The 21,584-nt window shown below is 43.6% G+C and overlaps 1 protein-coding gene across 7 annotated transcripts in view; it reads left to right on the top strand.

Moving 5' to 3' along the window:
* LOC115104874 (lethal(3)malignant brain tumor-like protein 4) overlaps window positions 1-10,479 on the top strand; it is a 129,292-nt gene extending 118,813 nt beyond the window's left edge. For all 7 annotated transcript variants that reach the window (XM_029626239.2, XM_029626238.2, XM_029626236.2 and 4 more), the window contains 3 exons: window positions 98-267; window positions 7,804-7,866; window positions 8,631-10,479. In XM_029626239.2, the coding sequence (XP_029482099.1) occupies window positions 98-267; window positions 7,804-7,866; window positions 8,631-8,786 (389 nt within the window). In that variant the 3' untranslated portion in view covers window positions 8,787-10,479. The remainder of the gene's footprint in view (window positions 1-97; window positions 268-7,803; window positions 7,867-8,630) is intronic.
* Window positions 10,480-21,584: the final 11,105 nt, after the last annotated feature.

Below are 21,584 nucleotides of genomic sequence, written 5' to 3'. Positions count from 1 at the left end.
TCTGTGAGAAAGAAAGTGATCTCACTCATTCACTAACAGTCACATTGGCAACACATGAATAACATGTTTACCCTCCCTCTCTCTTTCCCCCCTCCAGAGAGCAGTCTGGATAGCCTGCAGCAGGCCCTCCACCAGTCTGTGTTCCTGTCGGCCATGTCGGCTCAACCCGGACGGGACCTACCCCTGTGCTGGGAGCAGCACTGCAAGCTGCTGCCTGGGGTGGCCGGATTGCAGGCCAGCTGCGTGGCCCACTGGACCGTAGATGAGGTGAGAGCACACACACATCCACACGCTCATGCATACAGTTGAAGTCGGAAGTTTACATACACCTTAGACAAATACATTTCAAATCAGTATTTCACAATTCCTGACATTTAATCCTAGTAAGAATTCCCCGTCTTAGGTCAGTTAGGATCATCGCTTTATAAGAATGTTAAATGACAGAATAATAGTAGACCCAGTGATTTTATTTCAGCTTTTATTTATTTCATCACATTCCCAGTTGGTCAGAAGCCCATTCCTCCTGACAGAGCTGGTGTAACTGAGTCAGGTTTATAGGCCTCCTTGCTGAAACAAAATGGAGGGGTGAGGGGATGGGGGGGGATTTTGAGATTCAGCCGATGTCTTACCTTAGTTTGTTTCTTCATCTGGTATTGTATCTTGTATAGGTTATTATAGGCCCTTGTATAGGTTATTATAGGCCCTTGTATAGGTTATTATAAGCCCTTGTATTGTTGAGTTTGCTGTACAAGTGGCTTGCTGCAGTGTAAAGGATTCTATTTTCCCTTAGTTCACTTATAGAAAACATTATTCCCTTTATATGAACGTTTGTTATGTAACCCAGTTGTCTGTCAGTTGGGTTTATAGGAACCAGTGTCCTCCCTCATGTAAAGTACTGTCCAGTCTGTCTCCTCTCCACGCTGTCATTTCTCTTCTACTGTTGATATCAGGCTTCATGAGCTTGACAAAGGCACATCACCACAGCAACCAGGTGTGACCGTAAACTTTGACACTAGCAACCAGAGATCCTCGTGGTAAATAGACTCAGAGATTTGACTGTTTGTTTACAGTTGATGCATTGTGGGCATAAAGGAGAGAGTGGTAGATATGGCATGGTAATGTGTAGGCGTATGAATAATGTTTTCAATCATTTTATTGATGTGGTTAGTCCTCGCCGTTCCCTCAGTCTGCTCTATTGAACAGACTTGCATCATTTCTTAGTCCCTTTGCATTGTGGTTTAAACCTGCTTTGTCAAGCCAAATTGATATCAATCCAAATCTATTGAAATGTCAGCCGTCACTTGAGAAAAAGAAAAATCCTTGGATGTTTGCCTCTCTGGTTCGAGTACGAGACTCAAATGAAATATCAGAATCCCTCAGCGAGGCCGCTCCACTCTTAAGAATTAATTGACATGCCTACGTACCCGTCGAAACGGCGTGCGCGATACGGCCAATGCCACGATCCTCCTGCAGTTGCTAAGCACTCTCTCTTCATCTCTGTTGATTGATGAGATGAGGCTACCGGACTTAATGTGATTATTCCCCTTTCGCTACACACACACACACACACACACCTTCTCCGCTCCTCGCTGCCGCCACTGAGCATCTCCAACGGTAACGAGGTCAAACACCTGTGTTACGGGTTTGAGTATTTTCCAACTAATGTGGGCACCAATGAGGCACACCAGGGGGAAGAAAGAGAGGAGGGAAGGGGAAGATAGGAAAGAGAGAAGAGGAGAGAAAGATCTGGCCCCCTCACAGCACGGATTGAAGAGAGAGATGCTACAGTAGAGGTAACCAAGACTATCTCTGAACTCACAACATTCAGATATATATTGGGAACGTTATTATTCATCATAACCAATCACGTTAATTCCAAGGGGGGTCACCTGGGAAGGCAGTAGGGCTGAAGCAGTGAAGAGTGGTGGCTAGCTGTGTTACCTGTGTGAATGTGAAATAATCAGTAAAGAAACCCAGCATCCAAGATGCAACATAACTATATTACGTTGAACAAACACACCCCTCTGACATCTAGAATAAGGCATCACGTAGGCTTTTCATGACGTTTCAATCTGCAAAGTTCAGTGTTGTGCCTGCCGAATATGGCCCAGGCTTGTCTTATGACAGCAACCTGCAGAGAGGGGGAGGATAGAATGTCATCGAGTTTTACCGGAGGTGGAAGTTTTGTCTTGGCGGTTGTGGTGATTTGGCAGAGTGGAAGGTGTGAGATTGCAGTAGAGAGAAAGAGAGGAGGACTGTAAAGGGATCGACTAGAGGGAGAAGAGCACTGCTTGTGTAACACCCACTAACCCCCCCCCCCCTCCTAGCCTACAGATGTGTCCCTACTTTACCCATGCCCCTCATAGTCAGGAAGTCCTTAGCCGAGGTTCTATAGCTTAAGCCTATAGCTTGATAGCCAAGAGCAGTACTGAATGGGCACATTTCACTATCACCAATCAGCCAGCACTTCTCCAACCTAACCAGTAGCTAATTGATTGGTTTTAGCATTGCACCATGTAATAGCAGACACTATCATCCAAAGCACTGTGCAAACATTTAAAAAATACTAAATAAAATTACAATCCTTTTGGGAATTGTACCCACAGCCTTGGCATTGTTAGCATCACACTTTTACCTACTGAGCCACAGTCCTGGAGCATCAGTATCTCCTGTATCTTCATCAACCCTCTCATACATATCTATTAAGATGGTACGTCCTGTGCATTTCCCATCTCCTTTCAGCATTCAGCTGGGACATACTGTAGTTAAGGTACTAGAAACTCAGGCTGAATCTTTCATTCATGGGGTTCATTATCCTGCCAGCTCTTGATCCCGATCATATCTATTCACTCATTCCACTACAGTGACACTACAATGACTATAACCCATCTGGCATTCAACTCCCACAACCCCCCTCTCTATCAAAGAGAGAGAGAGTCAAAGTTCTTCAAAAGTGGCGCTTTCAAACGGAAAGGTCAATGTTTCAGGCCCCTTTGCCTGGACTCCTGCGAGGCCAATTATAGCCCATCATATTTTCCTAAGGGGCGAAAGAAGAGAGGGTGTCAGCAGCCGATGTGGAGGAGAGGAGAATGTCCTCTTGTGCCACCCTCTGTGGGAGTAGTGCTGGGAGTCTCAACTAAATTGCCATGGGACCAGCCTCGCAAAGGCTCTGGTCTAAGTGTGCTGCTCTCGCGCCCAGGACTGGAACAGGCTTCTAATGCTTGAACCTCTCCTGCCACACTTTAACACACACTGGCTGGAGAGGTTTACCACTATGGCTGAGGAAAACACTTGGCTTACTGAGCCATTTGTAGCGCTGGAGCACATACTCTGAATTGTATGGTGTGTTAGGATGAAGCTTGGATGAAGGAGGATGGATGTTGACCAGGATTTAGGATTGTTTGGGAAAGGTTTTCAAAAGTTACAAATTGATATGTCATTGGTAATAACATCCTCACAGGCTGATGCTTTTGAAACTGGAGAACTGTTTTGATTATTTAGTAATTCCAGCACAAATTTAGATTTCCTGATTTGAATTCCAACCCACTCTAGAAATATATGTCTTGATCTGTTTTTTTAAAGAACTTTCATACATAGCATTTAGCTAATCATGACCCAGGGACTACAGTATGTCGCAGTTCAGATGTCTTTCCTCACTGTAATATAGACAGACACTGACATTACTCTGTCTGTCTGATGTCGAGGCCAGATATTTGACATGTCACTCAGGTAGCATGCAGCCCACTGCAGCTAGTGCTAGCAGAATGATTCAGCCTTGCTAGACCTACCACGGTGGACCTGGATTCAAATGGTACCTGTTTGCTTTCGGATACTTAAGCTGTGCTTGGTTGAGCTTGAGCTTAACCAATGGAATTAAGCGTGCAAACTCCACCCATCTGGCACTCCAGGTAGGCTAAATCAAATGCTCAAATTATTTTAAAGAAAACAAATAGTATTTGAACCCAGTACAGGCTACTGGCCAGTTCCTTCAAGGAGCCATGTACAGATGCTGCATTTTCATGATTCTGCATAGCAGAGATGGAAAAACCTTATTGGTGTCCACAGACTCATAACCTGTAGCGACAGCATCCTCTAGCTCCATTGACATCTATGAACACTGACATTCAATTGCTGTGCCTTCTAGCCACTGTGGCCTTGTTCAGATTCTCTTGAAACGCACTCTTCCTTCCAGTCATGTCAGATAGGTGATTACTTCAAGGCAGGAAGGATCCATTTTAAGAACAGGGCCTGGGTCTGAGTGGAGCGGGACATCTGTGTTTATTTTTGGACTGGCCAGTGATGCACATTGAGGTAATAGATTTTGGGAGGTGTTATTTCGGTGTGTTAGCGAGGTGAGGCCTGAAGGGTCTGAGACTTGACCAAACTGCTGTTTCATAATCAGTCCTATAGCTCAGCTGTTTAGCACACCCTCATGTAGCATAAATGCAAAAAAAACATGACATCAGCGAGATCAGCTATTATGGGATAGCTGATCTCACTGATGTCATGTTGTTTTTCTGTCAACACTTACTCTGATTTTCTTTACTGAAACCCTTCATCTTGAGGCCTAAATAACAATTTCATAGGAATGACATAGCATATGTCATGATCAGTCATGACTTGTTATGTTATGTTATGTTATGTTGGCCTTGTGACTGGGAGAGTTCAAGCAAAGTGTTACTATGGTAATTACACAAGATACAGTTGAAGTGGGAAGTTTACATACACCGTAGCCAAATACATTTAAACTCCGTTTTTCACAATTCCTGAAATCCTAGTAAAAATTCCCTGTCTTAGGTCAGTTAGGACCACCAGTTTATTTTAAGAATGTGAAATGTCAGAATAATAGTAGAGAGAATGATTTATTTCAGCTTTTATTGAATTCATCTCATTCCCAGTGGGTCAGAAGTTCACATTCACTCAATTGGTACTTGGAAACATTGCCTTTAAATTGTTTAACTTGGGTCAGATGTTTCGGGTAGACTTCCACAACCTTCCCACAATAAGTTGGGTTAATTTTGGCCCATTCCTCCTGACAGAGCTGGTGTAACTGAGTCAGGTTTGTATGCCTCCTTGCTCGCATACTCTTTTTTTCAGTTCTGCCCACAAATTTTCTATAGGATTGAGGTCAGGGCATTGTGATGGCCAATCCAATACCTTGACTTTGTTGTCCTTAAGCCATTTTGCCACAACTTTGGAAGTATGCTTGGGTTCATTGTCCATTTGGAAGACCTATTTGCGACCGAGCTTTAACTTCCTGCGGATCAGTGGGAAAGTGAAATCAGTGAAATCACAAGTGCAATACATCAAAATAAAGCTTAACTTGTTGTTAATCCAGCCGTCATGTCAGATTTCAAAAAGGCTTTACGGCGAAAGCAAACCATGTGATTATCTGAGGACAGCGCCCAGCACACAAATGCATAACAAATCATTTTCAACCAGGGAGTTGCGACACGAAAGTCAGAAATAGCGATATAATATATGCCTTACCTTTTGAAGATCTTCTGTTGGCACTCCAAAAGGTCCCAGGTACATTACAAACAAATCAAATCAAATTGTATTTGTCATACATACACATGGTTAGCAGATGTTAGTGCGAGTGTAGCGAAATGCTTGTGCTTCTAGTTTCGACAATGCAGTAATAACCAACAAGTAATCTAGCTAACAATTCCAAAACTACTACCTTATAGACACAAGTGTAAGGGGATAAAGAATATGTACATAAAGATATATGAATGAGTGATGGTACAGAGCGGCATAGGCAAGATACAGTAGATGGTATTGAGTGCAGTATATACATATGAGATGAGTATGTAAACAAAGTGGCATAGTTAAAGTGGCTAGTGATACATGTATTACATAAGGATGCAGTAGATGATATAGAGTACAGTATATACGTATACATATGAGATGAATAATGTAGGGTATGTAAACATTATATTAGGTAGCATTGTTTAAAGTGGCTAGTGATATATTTTACATAATTTCCCATCAATTCCCATTATTAAAGTGGCTGGAGTTGAGTCAGATGGTCATTTTTGTTTGATAAACTCCTTTATATCCATAAAAACTCAGTTTAGCTGTCACGCTTCAGTCAATAATCCACTCCGTTTCCTTCCTTCAAAATGCATACAAAATTTATTAACTTATTAACTTATCCAAACAAGTCAATCAACGTTTATAATCACACCTTAGGTACCCTAATATGCAAATAAATGATAAAGTTTAAGACGGAGAATCGTTATTGTCTTTACCGGAGAAAAATACCAAAATACGCGCTCTCATTCACGCGCTTGGAAACACTACAGCCAAAATGGGAGCCACCTACAAAGACTACAATTTCTGGCTCATTTTTCCAAACTCCAGCCTGAAACTCTTTCTAAAGACTGTTGACATCTAGTGGAAGCCCTAGGAACTGCAATCAGGCACGATTTCTCCCTATTATAAAAGTCCCAGCCATTGAAATCAGTGGTAGGACGAAAAAAAGTTTTTGGTTTGTCCTCGGGGTTATTATTTTAACAGTTTTTGAAACTTTAGTGTTTTCTATCCAAATCTACCAATTATATGCATATCCTAGCTTCTGGGCCTGAGTAACAGGCAGTTTACTTTGGGCACGCTTTTCATCCGGACGTCAAAATACCGCACCCTATCCTTAGGAAGTTAACTTCCTGACTGATGTCTTGAGATGTTGCTTCAATATATCCACATAATTTTCCTTCCTCATGAAGCCATCTATTTTGGGAAGTGCACCAGTCCTTCCTGCAGCAAAGCACCCCTACAACATGATGTTGCCACCCCCGTGCTTCACGGGTGGGATGGTGTTCTTCGTCTGGCAAGCAAGCATCCCCCTTTTTCCTCCAAACATAATGATGGTCATTATGGCCAAACAGTTTTATTTTTGTTTCATCAGACCAGAGGACATTTCTCCAAAAAGTATGATGTTTGTCCCCATGTGCAGTTGTAAACCGTAGTCTGGCATTTTTATGGCGGTTTTAGAGCAGTGGCTTCTTCCTTGCTGAGCGGCCTTTCAGGTTATGTCGATATAGGACTCGTTTTACTGTGGATATAGATTCTTTTGTACCTGTTTCCTCCAGCATCTTCACAAGGTCCTTTGCTGTTGTTCTGGGATTGATTTGCACTTTTCGCACCAAAGTACGTTCATCTCTAGGAGACAGAACACGTCTCCTTCCTGAGCGGTATGATGGCTGTGTGGTCCCATGGTGTTTATACTTGGGTACTATTGTTTGTACAGATGAACGTGGTACCTTCAGGCATTTGGAAATTGCTCCCAAGGATGAACCAGACTTGTGGAGGTCTACAATTCTTTTTCTGAGGTCTTGGCTGATTTATTTAGATTTTCTATGATGTCAAGCAAAGAGGCACTGAGTTTGAAGGTAGGCCTTGAAATACATCCACAGGTACACCTCCAATTGACTCAAATGATGTCAATTAGCCTCTAAAGATATGAGATCATTTTCTGGAATTTTCCAAGCTGAATAAAGGCCCAGTCAACTTTGTGTATGTAAACTTCTGACCCACTGGAATTGTGATCCAGTGAATTACAAGTGAAATAATCCGTCTGTAAACAATTGTTGGAAAAATTACTTGTGTCATGCACAAAGTAGATGTCCTAATTGACTTGTCAAAACTATTGTTTGTTAACAAGACATTTGTGGAGTGGTTGAAAAACGAGTTTTAATGACTCCAACCTAAGTGTATGTAAACTTCCGACTTCAACTGTACTTGCCATTGAGACGGTCTCCCAGACGCTAAACTGTCTGTCCTCTGCTTGTCTTTGTCCAGGTGGCTGACTTCATCCACTCTCTCCCCGGCTGCGATGAACAAGCCAATCAGTTCAAAGAGGAGGTAAGAGGACACAACATCTGGACCTCCTCTAGTCTCCCAGTCTGGAGTCAACTAAGAGTTTTAAGGCTTGTCTTCCTCTGTAAGGCTAAGGAAATGAGGGGAAACGTGCGGAGTAGCCTTTGCTGTTACAGTTGTCTGCAACAAAACACCCAGAGGAATGGATTCCCCTCTTTTTCCCCCCTCCCCTGTGTTTGGTCAGGGTTAGTTTGCGTTGAGAATTATACTGACGTAAGGAGACATCACTGGAATACAAAGCAATTAATTGGAAGCTAATAGCGGTAGTGATTAGCATTCCGAGCACAGCCATATTTGATTTGCCTCAGCTAATCTGACTACAGTATTTGCCACTGGTCTCTTGGTTGTTGAAATCAGCAATCCCAGTTGAGGCTCCACAGTTGTGAAACCCTACCTCTTTGAAGAGTTATTGAACCCCCCCCCCAAATACTAGAACTGTCTTTGTTGATATATACGCTAATTGTAAGACTCAAATGTAAAATGTGTATTGTGACTGGCATGTCTAGTCGTTGGACAAGACATCACAATCTGATCCAACTGATAAGTACTTGATTACCATTTCATAAATTAAATGGGAATTGTATGACTAGTGTCCACTGATCAAACTGCTCATACTCTATATAGTGACATATTACATAGGGACATCTGTAGCCCTTAGAGAGTGAGAGGGATTTTTTTTACCTCTCTCACTGGGTTCTGCACATCAGCTGTTGACCCATGCTGTAATCTGATTGGTTGTCTTCCAACAGCAAATCGACGGGAAGGCCTTGTTGCTGCTGACCCAGCGCGACATCGTCAAGATCATGAGTGTAAAACTCGGCCCTGCCCTCAAGATCTACAACTCTATCTTAATGTTCAAGCACGCTGAGGACAACCAATCGGCAGCCGGCAACGCCAACACATGAAGCATCGGAAGCCACACCCACCAGACCCATCTTATGTGTCTGTCAAACACATAGATTTACTGTGTGGATTCATTCCAAACCCAACCCCCTTACCCCTGCTCCTTCTCTTTGGCCTACAGGCACTTGAGTTCAAGGACTTAAACTAAAGCCGATACATGATCTGTCCAGACCTATGGACTTTCAGGTTACTGTGTGTGTGTGTGTGTGTGTGTGTGTGTGTGTGTGTGTGTGTGTGTGTGTGTGTGTGTGTGTGTGTGTGTGTGTGTCTTGGACACAGCCTCAATCTGCCTTTAATACTCAAACGTAGGTGTCATGAAGGTTAACTCAACAAAACCCGCATTTCCAGATATACAGCACAGTTTTCTATGTCTTTTACGCTGTAACTTCTCCCTTCTTTACTTTCCCTTAAAGATGTGACAATCACCACCAACAGTATAAAGCCATGACAAACCTGTGCTTTTTCTGGGTCATCACGGTGCTACGTGTATTCCGAATACAAACAGTCTACATCACAGTACGGGAGTTGACCTCTGGTACCAGTTTACGATCTCTGTCTACCGACTCAAACTGAGATGCATACTGTAAACGTGTCGGCCATTTTGATTCTATTTTGTATGAATGTTAATTATGATATGTTACAGTACTTGTATGGACTCACCTATATTTATTGTGAAAAATATCTAGGTGTTTGCATAGTTGAAGGAAATTAATATATTATATATGAGCAAATTGTTTTTGAAAATACCAAAAGGGTTTTTGTTTTAAATTCAGAATTTATTTAATTTGATAATATTATTTTATTTGCATATTAGAAGAATGAAAAATAATTTACGTTTAAGAAAAATTTAAAACCATGGGATAGTTTTGAGCTGAAGATAAGATAAATAAGTATAATTTCTGTTATTATAATGTTATATTAGTTGAGATATCTTAGGCTTACTTTTTGTGGAAACTGCAACTCTAGAGTCAGTTAACATGTATGTTTGTCTTCATGAACCCTCTATTCGAGTAGACCAGGACCAATATTGTCTGTTTAGTTTTTACATTTTACCATTGGGGGTAAGTTCTCTCACAGTCACAATAGTTTGAAGGTGTTTTCTTATTATTGAAGCACAGCATACTTGCTCTTCTGCACAATTAAGAGTTTAATCTTATATTTTGCTATAACTTGGAATTTAAGCTATATGCTGAAACAAATGCTCTATCATTTGCCCTCTAGTCTTCATATACATGTTGCTACTAAAATGCAACCAAACTCCATTGAAACTTCAGGAATATGAAGAAACTTTTCCCTGTACTTTCTGCTATTTTTTTCCTTATAGGGACTTTCTCTCTATCCCAAAATGTTGAGCATACAGAAAGGTATATTTTATTCTGATGCTGCTTGTCTTTCTTACTGCTTTAATGTGTCAGACTGCTGTTTTAGTGCATGGAAAATACCGCTACATTTTGGTACAACCTCCAATATGGAGGTAGATATCCACCAAAACATATTTAGGAGACTCAATCTATTTGGGGTGATATCTACCTTCATATATCGCTCCCTTATCTATGAAAATGACAACTAATTTAACCGTGAATATATGGGCTGTACATATTTGTAAACCCTGTTTCTTACACGGAATTAACACTTTGTACAACTCGATGGATTCATATTACATGATTTCACAACCCAAATAAACAGTGCAAAGGCCCTGTTGTCTCTGGAACTTTTTCTTCTCCAGCTAATTCAGCATTATTTAAATACTTTTTTGGATGACTGCAGTGCAAAGCCTCAAGCCCAAACTGAATTCTAACTTTCAAAGTCCCCCTTTGACATTATTGTTATGTACTGAAATGGAAATACATTTACTGTGGCCGGGAGTTATTCATCTGCAGATAGTGCTATTTTGAAGACCACTTTCTATTTGATTTGCACAGCAGCGTGTTCTGGTGGACGGAGTCGACAATTGATTTGGATACTGGCAGTCCTGTGTGGTGTGACACGTTCAGTTCTGACAGCAAATGAGTCATCCACTGCTGCACAACCAGACTGACAATGAAACACTGCAAATCAACAGGTGTAGACTTGACAGTGAAATGCTTACTTACGAGGCCATTCCTAACAATGCAGAGTTAGAAAGTAAGACAAATATTTGCGAAATAAAAAAAGGAAACAGTAACACAAATACAATAATGCGGCTATATACAAAGAGTACCAGTACCAAGTCAATGTTCAGGGGTATGAGGTAATTGAGGTAATACAGTATGTACAGTTGAAGTCGGAGGTTTACATACACTTAGGTTGGAGTCATTAAAACTTGTTTTTCAACCACTCCACAAATTTCTTGTTAACAAACTATAGTTTAGGCAAGTCGGCAAGGACATCATTTTTAAAAAATATAGATTATTTCACTTATAATTCACTGGATCACAATTCCAGTGGGTCAGAATTTTACATACACAAAGTTGACTGTGCCTTTAAACTGCTTGGAAAATTCCAGAAAATGATGTCATGGCTTTAGAAGCTTCTGATAGGCTAATTGACATAATTTGAGTCAATTGGAGGTGTACCTGTGGCTGTATTTCAAGGCCTACCTTCAAACTGGGAAATGGGAAAATCAAAAGAAATCAGCCAAATTGTAGACCTCTACAAGTTCATCCTTGGAAGCAATTTCCAAACACCTGACGGTATCACGTTCATCTGTACAAACAATAGTACGCAACTATAAACACCATGGGACCGTGCTTCTACACCTGCATTGCTTGCTGTTTGGGGTTTTAGGCTGGGTTTCTGTACAGCACTTTGAGATATCAGCTGATATATGAAGGGCTATATAAATACATTTGATTTGATGGGACCACGCAGCTGTCATACCGCTCAGGGAGGAGACGCGTTCTGTCTCCTAGAGATGAACGTACTTTGGTGCGAAAAGTGCAAATAAATCCCAGAACAACAGCAAAGGACCTTGTGAAGATGCTGGAGGAAACGGGTACAAAAGTATCTATATCCACAGTAGAACGAGTCCTATATCGGCCGCTCAGCAAGGATGAAGCCACTGCTCTAAAACCGCCATAAAAATGCCAGACTACGGTTTGCAACTGCACATGGGGACAAAGCGTTTGCAAGCAAGGAGGCCTACAAACCTGGCTCAGTTACACCAGCTCAGTCAGGAGGAATGGCCCAAAATTAACCCAACTTATTGTGGGAACCTTGTGGAAGGGCTACCCGAAACGTTTAACCCAAGTTAAACAATTTAATGGCAATGTTACCAAATACTAATTGAGTGAACGTAAACTTCTGACCCACTGGGAATGTGATGAAATAAATAAAAGCTGAAATAAATAATTCTCTCTACTATTATTCTGTAATTTAACATTCTTAAAATAAAGTGGTGATCCTAACTGACCTAAGACAGGGAATTGTTACTATGATTAAATGTCAGGAATTGTGAAATACTGAGTTTAAATGTATTTGGCTAAGGTGTATGTAAACTTCCAACTTCAACTGTACATGCGGGTAGGGGTAAAAGTGACTCGGCAATCAGGATAGATAATAAACAGAGTAGCAATAGCGTATGTGAAGAGTGAATGTGTGTGTGTGTTGTCAAAATGCGTGTGTGTGTTGTAGTGTCAGTGTAGTGTGTGTGACTGTGGGCAGAGTCAGTGCAAAATAATGAAGATTAAATAATAAAGGGGTCGATGTAAATAGTTTGGGCAGCCATTTAATGAATTGTTCAGCAGTCTTATGGCTTGGGAGTAGAAGCTGTTCAGGTGCCTTTTGGTCCCAGACTTGGTGCTCCGGTACCGCTTGCCGTGCAGTAGAAGAGAGCAGTCTATGATTCGGTAGCAGGAGTCTTGGATCATTTTTAGGGCCTGCCTCTGACACCGCCTGGTATAGAGGTCCTGGATGGCAGGGAGTTCGGCCCCAGTGATGTACAGGGCCGTACACAATACCGTCTGTAGCGCCTTGTGGTCGGTTGCCGAGCAGTTGACATACCAAGCGGTGATGCAGCCAATCAAGATTCTCTCAATGGTGCAGCTGTAGAACTTTGAGTCTTTGAGGACCCATACCAATTACTTTCAGCCTCCTGAGGGGGAAGAGGCGGATCCGTACCCTCTTCACATCGGAGTTTATGTGCTTGGATCATGAATAGGTCCTAAGTGATGTGGACACAGAGGAACTTGAAGCTCGACCCGCTCCACTACCGCCGCGTTGATGTGAATGGTGGCGTGTTCGGCCCTTTGTTTCCTGTAGTCCACGATCAGCTCATTTGTCTTGCTGATGTTGAGGGAGAGGTTGTTGTCCTGGCACCACACTGCCAGGTCTCTGACCCACCTATAAGCTGTCTCATCGTCGTCGGTGATCAGGCCAACCACCGTTGTGTCGTCAGAAAACTTAATGATGGTGTTGGAGTCGTGGCCATTCAGTCCTGGGTGAACAGATAGTACAGGAGGGGACTGAGCATGCACCCCAGAGGGGTCCACATGTTGAGGGTCAGTGTAGCGGATGTGTTGCTGCCTGTTTGTCGTGGTAAAGAGACGGCTACAAATAATAAAGATAAGAACTCTCTTGGTATATAATGTGGTCTACAGCTTATCGTGAGGTATTCTATCTCAGGCGAGCAATACCTCAAGACTTCTTTAATATTAGACATCGCGCACCAGCAGTTCTTGACAATAGACAGACACCCCCGCCCTTGTTTTACCAGACGTAGCTGCTCTGTCCTGCCGATGCACGGAGAAGCCAGCCAGCTCTATATTATCAGTGTCGTCGTTCAGCCACGTCTCGATGAAACATAAGATATTGCAGTTTTTAATGTCTCGTTGGTAGGAAAGTCTTAATCGTAGATCTTCCAATTTCTTTTCCAATGATTACACGTTGGCCAATAATACGGAGGGTAGTGGTGGTTTATCTACTCGATGGCAAATTCTTACAAGGCACCCCGGCTTTTCTTCACGCTGATGACGGTGATTTGGGCCTTGTCTTGACAAATGGTATATCGTTCACCTCAGACTGATCTTTGTCCAGTTCGAGGTGAGTAATTGTTGTTCTGATGTCCAGAAGTTATTTTCCAGTCATAAGAGACGGTAGCAGCAACATCATGTACAAAATGAATTACAAACTATGCGAAAAAACAAACAAAATGGCACAGTTGGTTAGGAGCCTGTAAAACGTCAGCCATCCCCTACGGCGCCATTATAATTGAATATGTAAATACCTACACGCAAACACACTGACTGAACAAAATAGATGCTCATGGCTGGTATGGAGTGTTTTGATATAACCCAGCAGAGTATATGGAAGCACATCCCACATCATGTGCAGGCTTCATCCTCTAAACCATCCGTCTTTTATGTTCTGTCTCTTGATGTAGAGTGCGCAGTTAGCCTATGTATCAAATCTATATTGATGTGATCATTGTAACGAACCCTTATAGACATTGTGGATGGGTCTCTCTTAAAGTGTGTTTGGATGCAGTTATGCTCTGCACAGTACTGGAAATGGTAGCTTGAGAAACAAAGTCTCACTAACTTAAACTGTAATTAGAAGGTTCCTTTTAACTCTCTGCACTACAGGTAATGATCTAGTTACTGCAGTGTTCATTTGATTAATGTACCACTGAGAACGCAGATCCAGTATATATTCTTACCACTGGTAGAAAATATATACGGGAAGGTTTTTATAGTGATCATAAATGTTTTCACTTTTTTTTTTTTCATCTGTGGGTTAAAGGTTGGCGGTATAATAACAGTGGAATTAAATGACTCTGGGCGTAAAATAGGGAAATTGTTGGTGCAATTTTGCTCAGTGCAATATTCCCTGTTGTTGCCTCTGGGAACACTCTCTCTCTCTCCCCTTCACTCTCTCTCTCCCCTTCACGCTCTCTCTCCCCCTCACTTTCTCTCTCTCCCCTTCACTCTCTCTCTCCCCCTCACTTTCTCTCTCCCCCTCACTCTCTCTCTCCCCTCACGTCCTTTTATTTCTCTCTCTCCCCTCACGTCCTCTTACTCTCTCTCTCCCCCTCACTTTCTCTCTCGCCTCACGTCCTCTTACTCTCTCTCACCCCCTCACTTTCTCTCTCGCCTCAGGTCCTCTTACTCTCTCTCCCCCTCACGTCCTCTTACTCTCTCTCTCCCCCTCACGTCCTCTTACTCTCTCTCTCCCCTCACGTCATCTTACTCTCTCTCCCCCTCGTCCTCTTACTCTCTCTCCCCTCACATCCTCTTACTCTCTCTCCCCCTCGTCCTCTTACTCTCTCTCCCCTCACTTTCTCTCTCTCCCCTCACTCTCTCTCCCCTCACGTCCTCTTACTCTCTCTCTTACTCTCTCTCCCCCTCCTCTTACCCCTCACATCCTCTTACTCTCTCTCCCCCCCTCACTTTCTCTCTCCCCCTCACGTCCTCTTACTCTCTCTCCCCCTCACTTTCTCTCTCGCCTCACGTCCTCTTACTCTCTCTCCCCCTCTCCTCTATCTCTCCCCCTCTTACTCTCTCTCCCCTCACGTCCTCTTACTCTCTCTCTCCCCCTCACATCCTCTTATCCTCTCTCTCTCCCCCTCGTCCTCTTACTCTCTCTCCCCCTCACGTCCTCTTACTCTCTCTCCCCCTCACGTCATCTTACTCTCTCTCCCCCTCATCCTCTTACTCTCTCTCTCCCCCTCACGTCCTCTTACTCTCTCTCCCCCCCTCACGTCCTCTTCACGTCCTCTTCTCTCTCTCCCCTCACATCCTCTTACTCTCTCTCTCCCCTCGTCCTCTTACTCTCTCTCCCCCTCACGTCATCTTACTCTCTCTCCCCCTCATCCTCTTACTCTCTCTCCCCCTCGTCCTCTTACTCTCTCTCCCCCTCACGTCCTCTTACTCTCTCTCTCCCCTCACTCTCTCTCCCCCTCACGTCCTCTTACTCTCTCTCCCCCCCTCTTACTCTCTCTCTCCCCCTCTCATCCTCTTACTCTCTCTCCCCCCTCGTCCTCTTACTCGCTTCTCCCCTCACGTCCTCTTACTCTCTCTCCCCCTCACGTCCTCTTACTCTCTCTTCCCCTCACGTCCTCTTACTCTCGTCCTCTCCCCCTCGTCCTCTTACTCTCTCTCCCCTCTCGTCCTCTTACTCTCTCTCCCCCTCTCGTCCTCTTACTCTCTCTCCCCCTCACGTCCTCTTACTCTCTCTCCCCCTCACGTCCTCTTATTCTCTCTCTCCCTCTCACGTCCTCTTATTCTCTCTCCCCCTCACGTCCTCTTACTCTCTCTCTCTCCCACTCACGTCCTTTTCTAGCTCTAAAGGGGCATGATTATCATGATTATCTTTTCAGACAAATCATGTTTTTCACTGCACTCTGCCTTTAAGTGGAGTCCTCTACGCTAATGGCGTGTCATGTTTCGCGGTGGAGCTTTAAAGTGATTTGGTCGCATCAAATCAAATCAAATTTATTTATATAGCCCTTCGTACATCAGCTGATATCTCAAAGTGCTGTACAGAAACCCAGCCTAAAACCCCAAACAGCAAGCAATGCAGGTGTAGAAGCATGGTGGCTAGGAAAATCTCCCTAGAAAGGCCAAAACCTAGGAAGAAACCTAGAGAGGAACCAGGCTATGTGGGGTGGCCAGTCCTCTTCTGGCTGTGCCGGGTGGAGATTATAACAGAACGTGGCCAAGATGTTCAAATGTTTATAAATGACCAGCATGGTCAATAATAATAAGGCAGAACAGTTGAAACTGGAGCAGCGGCACGGCCAGGTGGACTGGGGACAGCAAGGAGTCATCATGTCAGGTAGTCCTGGAGCATGGTCCTAGGGCTCAGGTCCTCCGAGAGAGAGAAAGAAAGAGAGAATTAGAGAGAGCATATGTGGGGTGGCCAGTCCTCTTTCTCTCTTATTCTCTCCCCCTCGTCCTCTTACTCTCTCTCCCTCTCACGTCCTCTTACACTCTCTCCCCCTCACATCCTCTTACTCTCTCTCTCCCCCTCATGTCCTCTTATTCTCTCCCCCTCGTCCTCTTATTCTCTCCCCCCTCTCTACTTTTTCTCATTCTCTTACACACACACACACACACACACACACACACACACACACACACACCACATTAACAACCCATTAATGGCATCCGAATATGACAAGTGCCCTGCCAAAAGTCCCTTGGTTTTTAAAACATGAACAACAGCAGCAGCCTCCCTATGGGCCAGCAAACCCCTCTAATGCTCCAGCCCTGGTCATCAGCAGATGGTCTGCTGCTTTAGGTCTTTCTAGGAGTGTTATGGGGATACTCTTGTCGCAGAGCATTTTAATTCTCTCTTCTCTACTATGGTTGTGTGGAAGTGGAGGAAAGAACCAGGGATTTGAGTACAGCAGTCAAACAGTACCACAAGGCATCAGACCAAGCACATTTTAACTTGGACCGGATGGACCCAGGTGCTTTAGTGGAAAGAAAGGCAAGGCAAAACTCCTCAGGGACAGGAACCCATTGTGTGTGTGTGTGTGTGTGTGTGTGTGTGTGTGTGTGTGTGTGTGTGTGTGTGTGTGTGTGTGTGTGTGCGTGTGTGCGTGTGTGCGTGCGTCTGTCTCCGTAGAAGAGCTCCCCAAACAAATCATTGTATGTCTTGTGACACTAATGGATGACGAGAGGGTTTTCTCTCTGCCTCTTTAACAGCGTACCTCCCATGGTAAATAATAGTGTGTGGTGACACATGCTCTTTGAGAGTGTGTGCCATGCTGTGTGTGTGCGTGCGTACACAAGCATGTTCTTGGAGGTATTGAAGGCTGCTGGGAGCAGGAAAATGAAAGGGATTCATGGTACTGTATGTTCCAACAGACGGAGGCTATACACAGTGAACAAAACATTAAGAACGCCTTCCTAATATCAAGTTGCACCCCCTTTTGTTGGCCCATGTTGACTCCAATGCTTCCCACAGTTGTGTCAAGTTGGCTAGATGTACTTTGGGTGGTGAACCATTTTATTTTATTTAACCAGTTAAGAACAAATTCTTATTTATAATGACGGCCTACCATTCTTGATACACACAGGAAACGTTTGAACGTGAAAAACTCAGCAGCGTTGCAGTTCTTGACACAAACCAGTGCACCTGGCACCTACTACCATACCCTGTTCAAAGGCACTTCAATATTTTATCTTTCCCATTCACCCTCTGAATGGCAACACATACACAATCCATGTCTCTATTTAACCTGTCTCCTCCCCTTCACCTACACTGATTTTAAGTGGATTTAACAAGTCACATCAATAAGGGATAATAGCTTTCACCTGGATTCACCTGGTCAGTTTGTCATGGAAAGAGCAGGTGTTCATAATGTTTTGTACACTCACTATATAAGCTGCATCAGAAGCTGCTCACATCAAAGGTAGAGGAGGTTTCCTCCTTATTAAAGATCTTTCCAGGCACACATGGGGCTTTCTCAGCACGAGTGGCTGGTTCAACACGATGGGCCTTGTTAGCAGCAAACTGCTTTATCTTTGAATCCAAGCTTATCTGCAAAATTTGCTGGCTTGCTGCTATGCGGAGATGAATTTAAAATGATTTCGCTGTAGGTGCTGTATGTTTTATCACACAGTGGATAACATGTTAAGTGTAGTAGTATAGGCTACAAGCATCAATATGGATTTAAAAATGTATTCTATTGAGAGACCCCACTTCAAATGTGTTAATATGATGTTGATATGGGAGACCCATTTCCATCCTACCCAATTAGGTCTTAACTATGGATATTGTAATGCATCTCCAATAGTCAATCATCTATGTATAGTAGATATCAGCTGCCCCATTTGACCATACACTGTTATGAATTTTACCTGATCAATTGCTTTGAAGTTAGCTGCACTCATCGCAATTTACATAGATATGTTGCCTATACGTTGATCTGATGGAGTGCTTTTTTATATAATGGTGCTTGGAGAAGAACTGGGTTCTCAACATTAACAAAATAATTTTTATTTTAGTTATTTAATCTTTATTTAAACAGGTAGGCTAGTTGAGAACAAGTTCTCATTTACAATTGCGACCTGGCCAAGATAAAGCAAAGCAGTTCGACACACAACAACACAGACTTACACATGGAGTAAAACAAACATACAGTCAATAATACAGTATAAACAAGTCTATATACAATGTGAGCAAATGAGGTGAGATAAGGGAGGTAAAGGCAAAAAAAAGGCCATGGTGGCGAAGTAAATACAATATAGCAAGTAAAACACTGGAATGGTAGATTTGCAGTGGAAGAATGTGCAAAGTAGAGATAGAAATAATGGAGCAAAATAAAAGGAGCAAAATAAATTAATAAATACAGTAGGGGAAGAGGTAGTTGTTTGGGCTAAATTATAGATGGGCGATGTACAGGTGCAGTAATCTGTGAGCTGCTCTGACAGCTGGTGCTTAAAGCTAGTGAGGCAGTGTTTCCAGTTACAGAGATTTTTGTAGTTCGTTCCAGTCATTGGCAGCAGAGAACTGGAAGGAGAGGCGGCCAAAGGACGATTTGGCTTTGGGGGTGACCAGAGAGATATACCTGCTGGAGCGAGTGCTACAGGTGGGTGCTGCTATGGTGACCAGCGAGCTGAGATAAGGGGGGACTTTACCTAGCAGGGTCTTGTAGATGACCTGGAGCCAGTGGGTTTCGCGACGAGTATGAAGCGAGGGCCAGCCAACGAGAGCGTACAGGTCGCAGTGGTGGGTAGTATAAGGGGCTTTGGTGACAAAACGGATGGCACTGTGATAGACTGCATCCAATTTATTGAGTAGGGTATTGGAGGCTATTTTGTAAATGACATCGCCGAAGTCGAGGATCGGTAGGATGGTCAGTTTTACGAGGGCATGTTTGGCATCATGAGTGAAGGATGCTTTGTTGCGAAATAGGAAGCCAATTCTAGATTTAACTTTGGATTGGAGATGTTTGATATGAGCCTGGAAGGAGAGTTTACAGTCTAACCAGACACCTAGGTATTTGTATTCTAAGTCAGAACGTCCAGAGTAGTGATGCTGGACGGGCGGGCATGTGCAGGCAGCGATCGGTTGAAGAGCATGCATTTAGATGTACTTGTATTTAAGAGCAATTGGAGGCCACGGAAGGAGAGTTGTATGCCATTGAAGCTTGCCTGGAGGGTTGTTAACACAGTGTCCAAAGAAGGGCCAGAAAGTATACAGAATGGTGTCGTCTGCGTAGAGGTCGATCAGAGACTCACCAGCAGCAAGAGCGACATCATTGATGTATACAGAGAAGAGAGTCGGTCCAAGATTTGAACCCTGTGGCACCTCCATAGAGACTGCCAGAGAACCGGACAACAGGCCCTCCGATTTGACACACTGAACTCTATCAGAGAAGTAGTTGGTGACCCAGGTTAGGCAATCATTTTAGAAACCAAGGCTATTGAGTCTGCCGATGAAGATGTGGTGATTGACAGTGTCGAAAGCCTTGGCCAGGTCAATGAATACGGCTGCACAGTATTGTTTCTTATCGATGGCGGTTAAGATATTGTTTAGGACCTTGAGCGTGGCCGAGGTGCACCCCTGACCAGCTCTGAAACCAGATTGCATAGCGGATAAGAAATGGTGGGATTCGAAATGGTCGGTAATCTGTTTGTTGACTTGGCTTTCGCAGACCTTGGAAAGGCAGGGAAGGATAGATATAGGTATGTAGCAGTTTGGGTCAAGAGTGTCCCCCCCTTTGAAGAGGGGGATGACCGCAGCTGCTTTCCAATCTTTGGGAATCTCAGACGACACGAAAGAGAGGTTGAACAGGCTAGTAATAGGGGTTGCAACAATTTCTGCAGATCATTTTAGAAAGAAAGTGTCCAGATTGTCTAGCCCGGCTGATTTGTAGGGGACCAGATTTTGCATCTCTTTCAGAACATCAGCTGACTGGATTTGGGAGGAGGAGAAATGGGGAAGGCTTGGGCGAGTATAGGGGTAGCCAGGTGGAAAGCATGGCCAGCCGTAGAAAAATGCTTATTGAAATTCTCAATTATAGTTGATTTATCGGTGATGACAGTGTTTCCTATCCACAGTGCAGTGGGCAGCTGGAAGGAGGTGTTCTTATTCTCCATGGACTTTACAGTGTCCCAGAACCTTTTTGAGTTTGTGTTGCAGGAAGCAAATTTCTGCTTGAAAAAGCTAGCCTTGGCTTTTCTAACTGCCTGTGTATATTGGTTTCTAGCTTCCCTGAAAAGTTGCATATCACGGGGCTGTTCGATGCTAATGCAGAATGCCATAGGATGTTTTTGTGTTAGTTAAGGGCAGTCAGGTCTGGAGAGAACCAAGTGCTATATCTGTTCCTGTTTCTAAATTTCTTGAATGGGGCATGCTTATTTAAGATGGCGAGGAAGGCATTTAATAAATAACCAGGCATCCTCTACTGACGGGATGAGATCAATATCCTTCCAGGATACCCGGGCCAGGTCGATTAGAAAGGCCTGCTCGCTGAAGTGTTTCAGGGAGTGTTTGACAGTGATGAGTGGAGGTCGTTTGACCGCTGACCCATTACAGATGCAGGCAATGAGGCAGTGATCGCTGAGATCTTGGTTGAAAACAGCAGAGGTGTATTTAGAGGGCAAGTTGGTTAGGATGATATCTATGAGGGTGCCCGTGTTTATGGCTTTGGGTTGGTACCTGGTAGGTTCATTGATAATTTGTGTGAGATTGAGGGCATCAAGCTTAGATTGTAGGATGGCTGGGGCGTTAAGCATGTTCCAGTTTAGGTCGCCTAGCAGCATGAGCTCTGAAGATAGATGGGGGGCAATCAGTTCACATATTGTCTCCAGAGCACAGCTGGGGGCAGAGGGTGGTCTATAGCAGGCGGCAACGGTGAGAGACTTGTT

The sequence above is a fragment of the Oncorhynchus nerka genome, linkage group LG22 (assembly GCF_034236695.1).
Source record: "Oncorhynchus nerka isolate Pitt River linkage group LG22, Oner_Uvic_2.0, whole genome shotgun sequence".
In the NCBI taxonomy this organism is placed as follows: domain Eukaryota; kingdom Metazoa; phylum Chordata; class Actinopteri; order Salmoniformes; family Salmonidae; genus Oncorhynchus; species Oncorhynchus nerka.
The sequence above is the reverse complement of the archived record's forward strand: the minus strand, read 5'-3'. Positions and strand labels throughout refer to the sequence as shown.